The sequence below is a fragment of the Zootoca vivipara genome, chromosome 11 (assembly GCF_965207765.1).
Source record: "Zootoca vivipara chromosome 11, rZooViv2.hap1.1, whole genome shotgun sequence".
Lineage (NCBI taxonomy): Eukaryota > Metazoa > Chordata > Lepidosauria > Squamata > Lacertidae > Zootoca > Zootoca vivipara.
The window spans coordinates 45,823,589-45,837,798 of NC_142594.1; the positions used below are offsets into that span (position 1 = coordinate 45,823,589).

A 14,210-nucleotide genomic window follows, 5' to 3' on the forward strand; every position below is an offset into this window, starting at 1 on the left:
TTAATCAAGTGATTTACCACAGGACCAATGGCGCCAGCCTGTCTGTTTACACATCTTCCTTGTTTACATGAGTCATGTATAGGTTAAAGGTTAATGTTTTTTATGAGGAAAGGATCCTGAATAAAGGAGCTGAGGCTGAGAGGCAGTCAGCGCACTCTGCTCATGCTCTCTATCTGAAACTCTTGACTCTCGTCTCATGATTTCCTCGCACCTAAGAGTCGGCTGGTTCTCCGACAAGTGGTGCCCCGTGTGAGGCTAAAAAGTTCTACGCCTTTGTTGAAAGGACGCACGTCGTGGTCCTGCATCAGCTACTCACCCGCCCGGCAAGGGTTCAGACGTCTACCTCATCTTAGGATCCCCGGTGAGTTGGCTCCCAGCTATTGCTTATTTTTCTCTTCCTGCATTTACAATGGGCTCTTCGCTTTCTGTGCCACAGAAACGTTTTCTTAAAGACTTAAAATACCTGCTGACTTCTAACAATCAGCATGCCTCAGAAGACGATCTTATTGCTTTTATTCATACTGCTAGTGAGCATTGTCCATGGTTTCCGGAGGATGGAACTTGGGAATTAGATTTTTGGGACAAACTTGGTGAACATTTTCATGCTCATCCCAGCATTGGAGTCCGTGTCTTAACTACGTGGGGAAAAATAAGAGCATGCTTGGCACTAGTGACGCCAAAGAATATCTGTCTGGCAGCTGCTTCAAGCCTCCCCTCTGCACTGCCCGCATGCACGCCTCCCCCACTGAAGCCTTCTGTTTCTCCGGCATTGCCTGCCCCCATCCCTCCTGGTCCGGACCCACCTAATTTAGCTCCGCCAGGAAAACAGCAACTTTCTTTGCCTGCCACCCCACCCCCTCCAGCTTATGTTTCTCAGCTTTTGCCTGCTTTTCAAAGTACCGTGCCCACTGTGAAGCAGGAGGGGGGGAATACTACAAAGCTCCAGGAATCTCTTAAAGCAGCAGCTCCTTTGCTGGCTTTTGAGTCTACTGAAATGTCAGCTGCTTATCCTGTGATTGTGCCTGCGAGACCTGGGGGTGGGGCACCACGGCACGAGCAATTCGAACTTCGATACATCAAAGAATTGTATCAGTCAGTAAGAGACAATGGATTGCATTCCCCGTATACTCTTGGTCTCTTTGGCACTATTTTTCAACAGCAATTATTGCCAGAGGATATTAATTTACTGGCTAGAACAGTGCTCAAACCAAATCAAATGATGGTTTTTATGCAAAGTTGGACCTGGGCTTGTCAACGCCGAGTCCATGATATCCAAACATATTTGAATAATGCTACACTGGCAGCACATGCCAATGCCTTTGCAGCTCTGGCAGCAGGCGCACCTCCCCCTGTCCTGTTAACTCCTGCAGACGTCCTGGATGGTCTCACAGGGGCTGGAAATTTTTTAACAACTGCGCAGCAATTGGCTCTGGATCCTCAGTACTGGGACGCCACAATTTCAGCTGCCCAGGAGGCTTTGATGTCTGTTCCTCCTGAGAAGTTAGGAAAAGGGGGGCGATGGGGGAGCGTGCAGCAAGGACCCACTGAACCTTATGGCGCTTTCATAAATAGACTGTACAATACCCTCAGACGCCAGGTTCAAGATACAGCAGCGCAAGAAGTAATCATCAGACAATTAGCCTTTGATAATGCCAATGATGACTGTAAACAAGCTTTGCGCCCGCTGGTAGCTACACCTAATGTGGCAATAGCCGACATGTTAAAAGCCTGTCAATCAATCGGCTCTGAATCCCACACAGCAAAATTGCTTGCCGCTAAAGACATTCCTGAAACATGGGTGCACCAGCTGACAGAGGATCTCACCTCTGCAGGGCTTAAAATCGCCCCGGAAAAAATTCAACGCACCCTGCCTATCACATACTTGGAACACAAGGATACGCAACAAGCAGCACCCCCCCTGATACTGCCGCTGCATTTTCCAGCGGTACTCTGGCTGGTGGATCTACAACTGCTGTTAGGACATTCGAATTGGGCAAAATCATACATAGACTTGCCAACATGTGTACTATCACCTTTGTACAATGCCCTGAAAGGACATAAGCAACCGGCAGACATCATACCGGATATGGAATCAGCCCTGGCAACGATTAATCACCATTTGCAAAAATCTATGGTGGATCGCCTGGATTCCACAGGACTATTGTCATTGGCTGTTTTTGCCACAAAATTGCTGCCCACAGCTGTTCTCTACCGGCCTGCAGAATTTTCTCAGTCTCGCGTTTGTCTTATTGAATGGCTACACTTGCCCCATGCACCACTGCGGAACGTACATACTTCTCCAGCAGCTGTTATGGACATTGTTATCAAGGGAAGACAATGTGCTGTGGCATTGATCTTTCTTTCCTCTGTCTCCTATTCCCTCCGTTCCCTGTGCTCCCCCTCCCCTATCCCCTTTGCTCTCACCCTCTTCACAGATGGGACAAAGAGGAGGGGGGTGGTTGTGTGGAGGGAGGAGGGGGCCTGGAAGACAAGATTTACAACGGAGCAGGAATCCGCTCAGCGTTCTGAATTGGCTGTGGTGATTTTGGCATTTGATCCATTTCAGAATGTGAAGTTTAACCTGATTGTTGATATTCAGTATGTCTCCAGACTTTTAACATTCTTGTCAGTGGCATACATTTCCCTGCTCTGGATGATGATTTTGTTGCAATTGTTTCTCTCTTTGCAGTGTCTGCTACAAGATGCTGTAGCAGATGCTGCTTTGCAGCTAGAGCAGGTCTTTACTTTGTTTTTTGACCCTCTGCTGAGCCATGCCACCTTTCACCAATCTGCCAAGGTTCTTGCCAAGTCTTTTCAAATATCAATTTCTCAGGCACGAGACATTATCTCACAATGTTCTTCTTGTTCTAAAGCCCCTACCATGTTTCCTTTTGATGCTGTCAATCCCAGAGGGATTGCCCCTCTCTCAATTTGGCAAATGGATGTCACTCTCACCCCGTTGTTAGCCTCTTTTTTCAAGACTGCACCTCACGGTGGACACGTCTTTGGGCTTCATCTGGGTGACGCCCCTAAAAAGGGGAGACAGCCAGGCACGTAATACAGCACACTCTGCGCTGTTTTTCGGTCATGGGAAAGCCTAGCAGCATCAAAACGGATAATGGCCCTGCGTATATTTCTAAGCGATTTTCTGATTTCTGTACATTGTGGAATGTGAAGTTAACTCATGGTATTCCTTTTAATTCTACAGGACAAGCAATTGTTGAGCATTCAACTTTTAAATCTCTGCTTTTTCCACAACTAAGTGGAAAGAACGTTCCTATTGCTGAAATACCTAACATTGTGCATCAAGTGCTTTTTAATCTTTTATACCCGCATAATAAGCAGCATACTCCTGCAGAATTACATTTTAGAAAAGAGGAGGAGCTGCCTCGCCCCCTTGTGTCTTTCAGGAAACATCCGGATCCAGCATGGCATGGCCCTGTACCGCTGATTACCTGGGGACATGGATATGCCATCGATGGGGACCCTCTGTGGGTGCCAGCACACTGTGTACGACCCTGGCAATCATCTACAGTTTCTTCTTCAGCCCATTCGTCGCAGATGCCGCCAAGGGAGGAGGCAGACCTTTCTACACTCTTTCTGGAGGACAGCACCTGTCACCCGGTCTGAAACACCATTGCACCTGGCGGCATCGTGCTCTAAATATGGCTGCACTCCGTCAAGATCACCTTCCATTTATTCGATCTGCAAGCCATAATCGCTCTAGGCGTGCTGCCATTTTACAGAAGTATCAAAGACATGACTCTTATCATTCCATATGGAATAATAATACCTATGTACAGGATATTTCTCACTTTGCGAAATTGCTTAACTATTCTGATTGTTGGATTTGCTTACATATTCCCTCGTAGTCACAACACTTGGGTGTATTACTGCATGGTATTCCTATTAATGATTCTTTTAGAATTAGTAATAATATGAGAGATAATCGTATTAGTTCACCCCCTGTTATATTATCATTATTAGAAGTAGCTCCACGATGTTTTCGTTTTAATCATGATAGTAGCAGATTTTTAGGTCATTATCCTTATTGTAATTGGACTTATATATTAATGGTAGCTCTTGTTTTCTTAACGTCACTACCCAAAGCGGCAGGCCCAAGGTAACAATTAATAATGTTACCAGATACATGACATATTACCAACAGGCTACATGCCGTGATTTTTATTCATGGTTTGATTGGATGAAGAAGAGTTGGAGATCCACATGCGTGTTACAATCAAATATGTGGCTTTTGTGTGGTAAGAAAGCATACAAAGAGATTCCCTCTGCTTTTTCAGGGACTTGCACTCTAGGGGTAGTGATACCACTGGTGTATAAGTTAGATGCTCTTTCTCACACCCGCTTGCGCAATAAACACGAAGTCAATGCCCCTATAACACAATATACTGATACTCAGATAGCTTGTAGTATTTTGCCATTATTAGGAGTAGCAATGAATTATAGAGATTTGCATCTCTTAGCTAACTGGACAGAGGCTTTGTTCAATGACACAGTTAAAGGCATGAAATTGATCAATACAGAATTACAGGATGTTATTTTAGCCTCGAAAAGAGGCGTATGTGCTTTGATACATAGTCATTGTTGCATGTATGTGCAAGATAATGGTCCTAACATTACTCATACTATACAACAAATGGAAAACTTGGTGGCTGCACGGCCCTTGCAACCTGCCGTGGGTTTTGATCCATGGGAATGGCTGCTGTCTTGGTTGCCTAACGGTGCCTGGATCAGGAAAACACTTTTGACGGTTATAGGATTAGCCTGTGGCTTGGTTATGTTATGTTGCTGCATTCAATGTTTACCCTCCCTCTTTGGTCAATGCATGACCTGGTTTCAGGCTGCACGCCCCTCCACTGGAATTTCACGTGGAGCCTTCGTTGCGAGGTATCAGCGACTCCCTATCGAGGCTTCCGATGAGTTGATTAACCCTGTTGCTTAAAAATAAACAGAAAGAGGTGATGTGGGAATGTACACAGGAAATACTCTGTGGGAATGTACAAATGGAGTTCTCTGTGTAAGGCACAGGTTTATTGGGGAGTAATTAATCAAGTGATTTACCACAGGACCAATGGCGCCAGCCTGTCTGTTTACACATCTTCCTTGTTTACATGAGTCATGTATAGGTTAAAGGTTAATGTTTTTTATGAGGAAAGGATCCTGAATAAAGGAGCTGAGGCTGAGAGGCAGTCAGCGCACTCTGCTCATGCTCTCTATCTGAAACTCTTGACTCTCGTCTCATGATTTCCTCGCACCTAAGAGTCGGCTGGTTCTCCGACAATCTTCTGCAGGTTAAAGGCTTCACTTTTGAGCATTTGATCTCTATCTAGTAATTGGAACAAGATTTTATCTGAACACATTCGAGTGGATATAAAATGTTTCATTTTGTTGCCTTTATAAATGGAATCATACCAGTTTCAGGAGAATTTCTGTTCTAGTGCATTGTCTGGACATGTTTTTATGGCTTATTAAAACATCTGTTTGATGTTACTTAAGCAAACAAAAAACAAAAACAAAAAACCACAAATCGAGTTGTTTCACTCTTAACTGATACAGTGGTACCTTGGTTTATGAACAGAATTGGTTCCGGAAGTCTGTTCATAAACTGAAGCGTTCATAAACTGAAGCGAACTTTCCCATTGAAAGTAATGGAAAGTGGATTAATCCATTCCAGACGGGTCCGCAGAGTACTGAACCTGAAGCGTACTTAACCCAAAGCATGGGTGTAATTGGTTCCGGAAGTCTGTTCATAAACTGAAGCGTTCATAAACTGAAGCGAACTTTCCCATTGAAAGTAATGGAAAGTGAATTAATCCGTTCGAGATGGGTCCGCGGCGTTCGTAAACCGAAAATTCGTAAACCAAGGTGTTCATAAACCGAGGTTCCACTGTAATGTATTTTAAGAGCTCGGCAGCATCTGGAATAAAATGAAAGGAAATTATTTTTAAAAACAAACTTTTGAAGAGAAGTTCAAGAGGAGTAGTTTTTGTTAGTCACTTAATTTGCTACTGCTTCCTACAGATACTTATCTTGTTTTATATTAATAGCTTGCTATCCTGTAGACTCATCAGCAATGACAAGCATTGTCACCGTCAGGAATGACAAGCATTGTTGATGCCTCCAACAAAAAAATAATAATGTTAATTTCCTTTTCTTTATTAATCTGTTCCTGGGACACATCCAGTCTTTGATTCTTACCCACTGCCCAAGCAATTCTTATACTTCATCCCATTGTGTAGTAAAAAATGTTAAAAAGGGAATTAAAATGCTTAGTGGTACTGATGTCACCTCCACAGAAATGGCAGCCTGTTGTGAGTAACTATTATGCTGCTATTTTGAAACAGAAACTTTTGCAGGAAAACTAGGCTTGTACTATTTTCAGTGTGAGCATTCTCAACAAATTCTGAGATAGAAAGTTCTTAATGGAAAATCCCAGTATGTAGCTCCAATGCATTACTTACACCTAAGCCTTCTGTGGTGTTTGATCTCTCCTTCATGCTTGCCTTTCCTTCTCCTTAGATATGATTACTGTCCTTGAAATGTGTTCTGGTTCTTAAAGAAACTGATGCTGTTTTGCTCTCAGATTATTTCTGAATTCATTGGCTTGTAGGAGCCATTCCCCACCTCTTTGTACACAAAATACAGGCCTATTCCCTGATTTTATGCAATGCTAAGGACACTGCGTTCTGTAGCCTTGCCAACATTGACATATTTAGCAGAGATCAAAGACTACTTACTTCTCCTCTACATGTATGAAATTAGCAGAATAAACAACACCCAACATTCTTATCATGGCCACTGGTCCCATCACCTCCTGGCAAATAGAAGGGGAAGAAATGGAGGCAGTGAGAGATTTTACTTTCTTGGGCTCCTTGATCACTGCAGATGGTGACAGCAGTTATGAAATTAAAAGACGCAATGCTTCTTGGGAGAAAAGCAATGACAAACCTAGACAGCATCTTAAAAAGCAGAGACGTCACCTTGCCAACAAAGGTCCATATAGTTAAAGCTATGGTTTTCCCTGTAGTGATGTTTGGATTGAGAGCTGGACCATAAAGAAGGCTGATCGCCGAAGAATTGATGCTTTTGAATTATGGTGCTGGATGAGACTCTTGAGAGTCCCATGGACTGCAAGAAGATCAAACCTATCCATTCTTAAGGAAATCAGCCCTGAGTGCTCCCTGGAAGGACAGATCGTGAAGCTGAGGCTCCAATACTTTGGCCACCTCATGAGAAGAGAAGACTCCCTGGAAAAGACCCTGATGTTGGGAAAGATTGAGGGCATTAGGAGAAGGGGATGACAGAGGAAGAGATAGTTGGACAGTGTTCTCGGAGCTACGAACATGAGTTTGACCAAACTGCGGGAGGCAGTGGAAGACAGGAGTGCCTGGCGTGCTCTGGTCCATGGGGTCACGAAGAATCGGACATGACTAAATGACTAAACAACAACAAACACTCTTAATTACATAAAGCTGATGCTAATTACATAAAGCTGTTGCACACTTAAACGGAGAGAAGGAAAGCAAGGAGACAAGGGCATCAAGCGGTTGGGGAGCAGGTATACATCACAATGTTGTGCAGTCAGACAAGTTGTTTCCCATCCAGCCTCACAGACAAACTCATTACATTGTTGTCTGTGTGGTGCTATTTTATTTGCATTGTTCTTTTCCAAATTCTCAAGCATATTTGTTAAAAACCTTAAGTATATAAAGTGAATGCAAAACACGGCTAAGCGTGCCTATATAATTTACCACTGACACGTAGCTTTCTAAAAATCTTGAACTTCTTTTGCAATGTGATATGGCTTGTGCAAGGTGTGTTGTAGAGCTACTCTTCCCTACTGCCTCTCTTATCTCAGGGACCCCGTGTTTGGAGAAGGCACTGCTCATTGATATCAATGTTGAATTCACAGTAAACTTCACCCCCCTCCATCAAATGTCTGGATGGCTTTCAGTTGGGAATGGGATGGTCCAGGAGGTGTAGACTAACAAGAATAGAAAGTTCTTCCTCTGTGGGAAAGATTCCAAGCTTAGCTGTAGTGTGGCTTCTCCTCTCCCTTCACTAGGACAATATTTCTGTGTTTATATGGCATCTTCTGCCTACATTATGACTCTGTGACAACATGCAGTTAAAACAATGTGGGTGGTATACATCTTACTTTTTTTATTTCTTACAGAATTATAGCCAGCAGTTTAACATCAATGTAAACGAGGTTGCATTTATACATTTATACATTATTAAACACATATTAATAGGTTCTCAGATTTTTGTTTCATTTTTATAAGCTGTGGACATGATAAAAAGGTAAAGATAAAAGACCCCTGACAGTTAAGTCCAGTCGCGGACAACTCTGGGCTTGTGGCGCTCATCTTTATGACATAATAGGCATCACTGAAACCTGGTGGGATGAGTCTCATGACTGGAATGTAGTAATAGAGGGATACAATCTATTTAAGAGAAATAGACCAAACAGGAAAGGAGGAGGAGTAGCTTTATATGTTAGGGATATGTATACCTGTGAAGAGATCCAGGATTTAAAACTTCAAAGCCAAATTGAGAGTATCTGGGTCAAAATTAAGGGAGAGAAAAACAACAGTGATCTCATTGTGGGAGTTTACTATAGATCCCCAAGCCAAACTGAGGACACAGATGATGCCTTCCTGGAACAGATGGCCAAGCATTCCAAAGGAAGTGAGATAGTAGTAATGGGGGATTTCAACTATCCTGATATTTGTTGGATGTCAAACTCAGCCAAGAGCATAAGGTCGAACAGATTCCTCACTGGCCTTGCAGACAACTTCATTGTCCAGAAAGTGGGAGAAGCAACAAGAGGATCAGCCATTTTAGACCTGGTCCTAACCAATAGTGATGACTTGGTTAGTGGGGTAGAAGTGGCAGGATCATTAGGTGGGAGTGACCATGCTCTTCTGGAGTTTATTATCCAGCGGAAAGGAGCAACCAAGCATACTAAGGTCCAAATTCTAGACTTTAAGGAAGCCGACTTCAGAAAACTTAGGGAAACGCTGGGTGAAATCCCATGGACAGTAATACTAAAAGGGAAGGGAGTTCATGATGGTTGGGAGTTTGTTAAAAGGGAGATATTAAAAGCACAACTTCAGGCAATACCAATGAGACGGAAACATGGAAGGTGCCTAAAGAAGCCAGGCTGGCTATCTAAAGAACTTTTGACTGAGTTAAGATTTAAAAGGGATATGTACAAAAAATGGAAAAGGGGGGAAATCTCCAGAGAGGAATTCAAACATATAGCCAGCACGTGTAGAGACAAAGTCAGAAAAGCTAAAGCACAGAATGAACTCAGGCTCGCTAGAGAGGTTAAAAGCAACAAAAAGGGCTTTTATGGGTATGTCCGTAGCAAAAGGAAAAACAAGGAAACAGTGGGGTCACTCAGAGGAGAAGATGGTGAAATGCAAACAGGGGACAGAGAAAGGGCAGAACTCCTCAATGCCTTCTTTGCCTCAGTCTTCTCCAAGAAAGAAAACAACGCCCAACCTGAAGAATATGGAGCAGATGATTCAGCAGGGGAAACACAGCCCAGAATAAGTAAGGAGGTAGTACAAGAATACTTGGCTAGTTTAGATGTATTCAAGTCTCCAGGGCCAGATGAACTACATCCAAGAGTATTAAAAGAACTGGCAGAGGTGATTTCAGAACCACTGGCAATAATCTTTGAAAATTCCTGGAGAACAGGCGAAGTTCCAGCAGACTGGAGGAGGGCAAATGTTGTCCCTATTTTCAAAAAGGGGAAAAGAGAGGACCCAAACAATTACCGCCCAGTCAGCCTGACATCAATACCAGGAAAGGCTCTAAAGCAGATCATTAAGCAAACAGTCTGTGAGCACCTAGAAAGAAACTCTGTGATCACTAAAAGTCAGCATGGGTTCCTGAAAAATAAGTCATGTCAGACTAATCTGATTTCATTTTTTGACAGAATTACAAGCCTGGTAGATGAAGGGAACGCTGTGGATGTAGCCTATCTTGATTTCAGCAAGGCCTTTGACAAGGTGCCCCATGATATTCTTGTAAAGAAGCTGGTAAAATGTGGGCTAGACAATGCTACCATTCAGTGGATTTGTAACTGGCTTACTGACCGAACCCAAAGGGTGCTCATCAATGGCTCCTCCTCATCCTGGAGAGTAGTGACTAGTGGGGTGCCACAGGGTTCTGTCTTGGGCCCAGTCTTGTTCAACATCTTTATCAATGACTTGGATGATGGGCTTGAGGGCATCCTGAGCAAGTTTGCAGATGACACCAAATTGGGAGGGGTGGCTAACACCCCAGAGGACAGGATCACACTTCAGAATGACCTTAACAGATTAGACAACTGGGCCAAAGCAAACAAGATGAATTTTAACAAGGAGAAATGTAAAGTACTACACTTGGGCAAAAAAAATGAAAGGCACAAATACAGGATGGGAGACACCTGGCTTGAGAGCAGTACATGTGAAAAGGATCTAGGAGTCTTGGTAGACCACAAACTTGACATGAGTCAGCAGTGTGATGCAGCAGCTAAAAAAGCCAATGCAATTCTGGGCTGCATCAATAGGAGTATAGCATCTAGATCAAGGGAAGTAATAGTACCACTGTATTCTGCTCTGGTCAGACCTCACCTGGAGTACTGTGTCCAGTTCTGGGCACCACAGTTCAAGAAGGATACTGATAAGCTGGAACGTGTCCAGAAGAGGGCAACCAAAATGGTCAAAGGCCTGGAAATGATGCCTTATGAGGAACGGCTTAGGGAGCTGGGTATGTTTAGCCTGGAGAAGAGAAGGTTAAGGGGTGATATGATAACCATGTTCAAATATATAAAAGGATGTCATATAGAGGAGGGAGAAAGGTTGTTTTCTGCTGCTCCAGAGAAGCGGACACGGAGCAATGGATTCAAACTTCAAGAAAGAAGATTCCACCTAAACATTAGGAAGAACTTCCTGACAGTAAGAGCTGTTCGGCAGTGGAATTTGCTGCCAAGGAGTGTGGTGGAGTCTCCTTCTTTGGAGGTCTTTAAGCAGAGGCTTGACAGCCATCTGTCAGGAATGCTTTGATGGTGTTTCCTGCTTGGCAGGGGGTTGGACTGGATGGCCCTTGTGGTCTCTTCCAACTCTATGATTCTATGATTCTATGATCTTGTTTTACAGGCCGAGGGAGCTGGCGTTTGTCCACAGACAGTTTTTCTGGGTCATGTGGCCAGCATGACTAAGCCGCTTCTGGTGCAATGGGACACCGAAACCAGAGCAGCACACGGAAACACTGTTTACCTTCCTGCTGGAATGGTACCTATTTATCTACTTACATTTTTTGGGGTGCTTTCGAACTGCTAGGTTGGCAGGAGCTGGGACAGAGCAACGGGAACTTAGCCTGACACAGGGATCAGCAAGACCAAGAGGCTCAGTGCAGCTATTGTGTAACATATTTCAAATTACTACTACTACTACTACTAGTATCTTGAAGCCTGTTAAAATAACGGGTGCTAGAGCGTGTGTCGCGGCAGCAGCAAGGCCGGATCACAACCCCAGCGCTCGGCTATAGGAGAAGCCGGGGCCACGGCGCTGCCTCCTCAGCCAGGCCTGGCCCGGCCACCATGGGAGCCGCTGGGAGAAGAAGAGGTGTCGGGGCTCAGGCAGCCAAGGGGCGGAAAGGAGGCGGTGGTGGGTGGATCCCGGGGCCAGCGAGCCTACTCCCCATAGGGGAGGCGGCTGAGGAGGAGGCGGGCTGAGGAGGGCGGCCCAGGCCGAGGTGGTGGGCGTCGAGCCGAGGTGGCCGCCGGGGAGGCCGCCTCGAGCTCCGGGCTCCTCGAGCCTCCGGCGCGTGAGGGCAAGGGGTGGCCGGAGCTGCCGGGAGGTGGGAGGAGGGGGTCCCGCCATTGTCCCGGCCAGAGGTGTCGCGCTCCTGCTGCTGCTGGAGGAGGAGGAGGAGGAGGAAGGAGCCCGGAGCTCGAGGCGGCCGCTCCGGCTGTGAGGGGATTGAAGGGGAGTGACCGGCTGGGGGGGGCGGTCCTCTTGCCCACCTCGCCGCCTCATCCTGGCTCGTCTCCCTGCCGGGCTGAGCGGGCACCAAGCTCCCCTCTCTGAAGTGCCTCTTCGTCCAATCCCTGTGTCCGTGGGGCACATGTGCAGTAGTGCAGACACAGGGACACAGGGAATACTGGACACAGAGACACTTGCACTTTATTATATAGGATTATTTATTTATTTATTTAAAAGTTCTCAAAAAGTCAGTTTTTATTGGAATTCTTTTGCATTGGTTATGCTGGTCCTTCTACATTGGATTTCCTGTGTGAACAGGCAGTGCAGTTATGAGTGATATTGGAGCAGCAGATGCATCTTGGTCCTCCAAAGTAGCCACCCAGGTGCTTGGGGGAACTTTTTAGCATTTATTTATTAGGTGGGAGCCTAATGGGATAGGAAAAGCATCCTATTAAGACCATTGTTCTTTCCTGTTCACTGACTGGCAGCAGCTCTCTACATTTAGAGGATTTCAGATTAGTTATTTTGCAGCTCTGCCTCCAGTATGTCAGGGATTGAATTGAAGCCCTTCTGTATGAGAAGTATGTACTCCACTTCTGAGCTATGATCCTTCCCTGAATATTTGACTAGAGCCGAATAATGGATGATCTGTCAGTCAACCGTGTTTGAGGAGTTAATTTAACTGTGAAAAGGTACATACCAGGGGAGGAATATAGGTTCCAAAGAAGGAGGCGGGGGATGACGACCCATAGAGGGGAATAAATCTTACATTCCGCTATGAAAATGTTCATTGTTTAGGCTCAGCCTCACAAATGTGAACATGCATTCGGCAAATGGCATTGAGGGGGACGTGCTCCCCATTTATTTTTGTAATTATGCCTCCGCTTTAAATGCATATCATCATGGATGAAGCTGGCTACGCTGAATACATTTTTGAAGACTGAAGTGTGATTGAAGGGAGCCTGTCTGTAACCTCATAGAAATCCTGCCGGAATGGGGGACTTGACTAAGTAATTTGAGTTGCAAACAGCCTACGTTTTTATCAGCTGCCCTGCAGTAATTACCAAGCTAGGTTGGTGTGACTGGAATTGAGAGGTGAATAAAACTGCATTTAATGTCAGACTCACTCAAGCAGATTTCAACCATTCCTTTTTTTTGGGGGGGGGGGTAGAGTTGTACACCTGCGGAATTGGCTTTGAAAACCTCCTCCACTGTACAGGTGTGGGAGAACAGCCTTGTCAATTTCACAGTTTGAATACCCCATATTGCACTTCACTCTGTTACCATTGATGCTGCTCCAAGGAGGGGAGGGGCTGTTTGTCTTTTCAAGGGGGGCATTTATGTACACCAGCACTGATACACGCTTTAATTTTGTAAGAATACACTGACTCTATGAAAAGACTGTATGAATTGGAAAGTGGAGGTGCTATACATACCTTTCTTCGCTTGTTTCTTTTGTATCACAAAAAAACCTTTAATAAAAACTATTGAAAACAACCCCTTCATGGATCACTGCCATGTTGTGGCGAAGGGCCTTGAATAACTCAGAGAAGCTGTGAGCTATGCCGTGCAGGGCCATCCAAGATGGACAGGTCATAGTGAAGAGTTTTGACTAAATGTGATCCACCTGGAGCAGGAACTGGCAAGCCACTCCAGTATCCCTGCGAAGAAAACTCAATGGACGAAAACAACAGGCATATAAAAGTTATGACGCTGGAAGATGACCCCCTCAGGTCGGAAGGCGTCCAACATGCTACTGAGGAAGAGCAGATGACAAGTACAAGTAGATTCAGAGATGATGAAGCGGCTGGGCCAAAGCCGAAAGGTCGCTCAGTTGTGGATGTGCCTGGAACAGAAAGGAAAGTCCAATGCTGTAAAGAAAAATATTGCATAGGAACCTGGAATGTAAGATCCATGAAGCATGGTAAGCTGGATGTGGTCAAAAGAAGACAGGAGTGCCTGGCGTGCTCTGGTCCATGGGGTCATGAAGTCGGACACAACTAAACGACTAAACAACAACAATAATTTTTTTAAAAAATAAACTGAGTAAGATATAAGTTAAACTGGTAAGGCGTTCCCCCATGTGGATTACAGGAAAACGGCAAAGGAGAGGGCAACAGCACAGTTTAAAAGAATGCCTGCTGGATGGCATCTGTGTCCAGTTGTAGAGCCAACATTTGGGGCAGGCAAGCAAGAGAGGATAGTGTC

General features: G+C 44.9%; 3 protein-coding genes across 3 annotated transcripts in view; all 3 read left to right on the forward strand.

Moving 5' to 3' along the window:
• PTPRN2 (protein tyrosine phosphatase receptor type N2) overlaps window positions 1–14,210 on the forward strand; it is a 615,253-nt gene that overhangs the window by 55,121 nt on the left and 545,922 nt on the right. The window lies entirely within an intron of this gene.
• Window positions 97–5,244, forward strand: LOC148684295 (uncharacterized). The gene has a single exon (XM_088653797.1). It carries the CDS (start codon window positions 410–412, stop codon window positions 3,056–3,058), a length of 2,649 nt encoding a protein of 882 aa, XP_088509923.1. The 5' UTR covers window positions 97–409; the 3' UTR covers window positions 3,059–5,244.
• Window positions 4,151–5,244, forward strand: LOC148684296 (endogenous retrovirus group PABLB member 1 Env polyprotein-like). Its single transcript, XM_088653798.1, has one exon. It carries the CDS (start codon window positions 4,151–4,153, stop codon window positions 4,961–4,963), a length of 813 nt encoding a protein of 270 aa, XP_088509924.1. The 3' UTR covers window positions 4,964–5,244.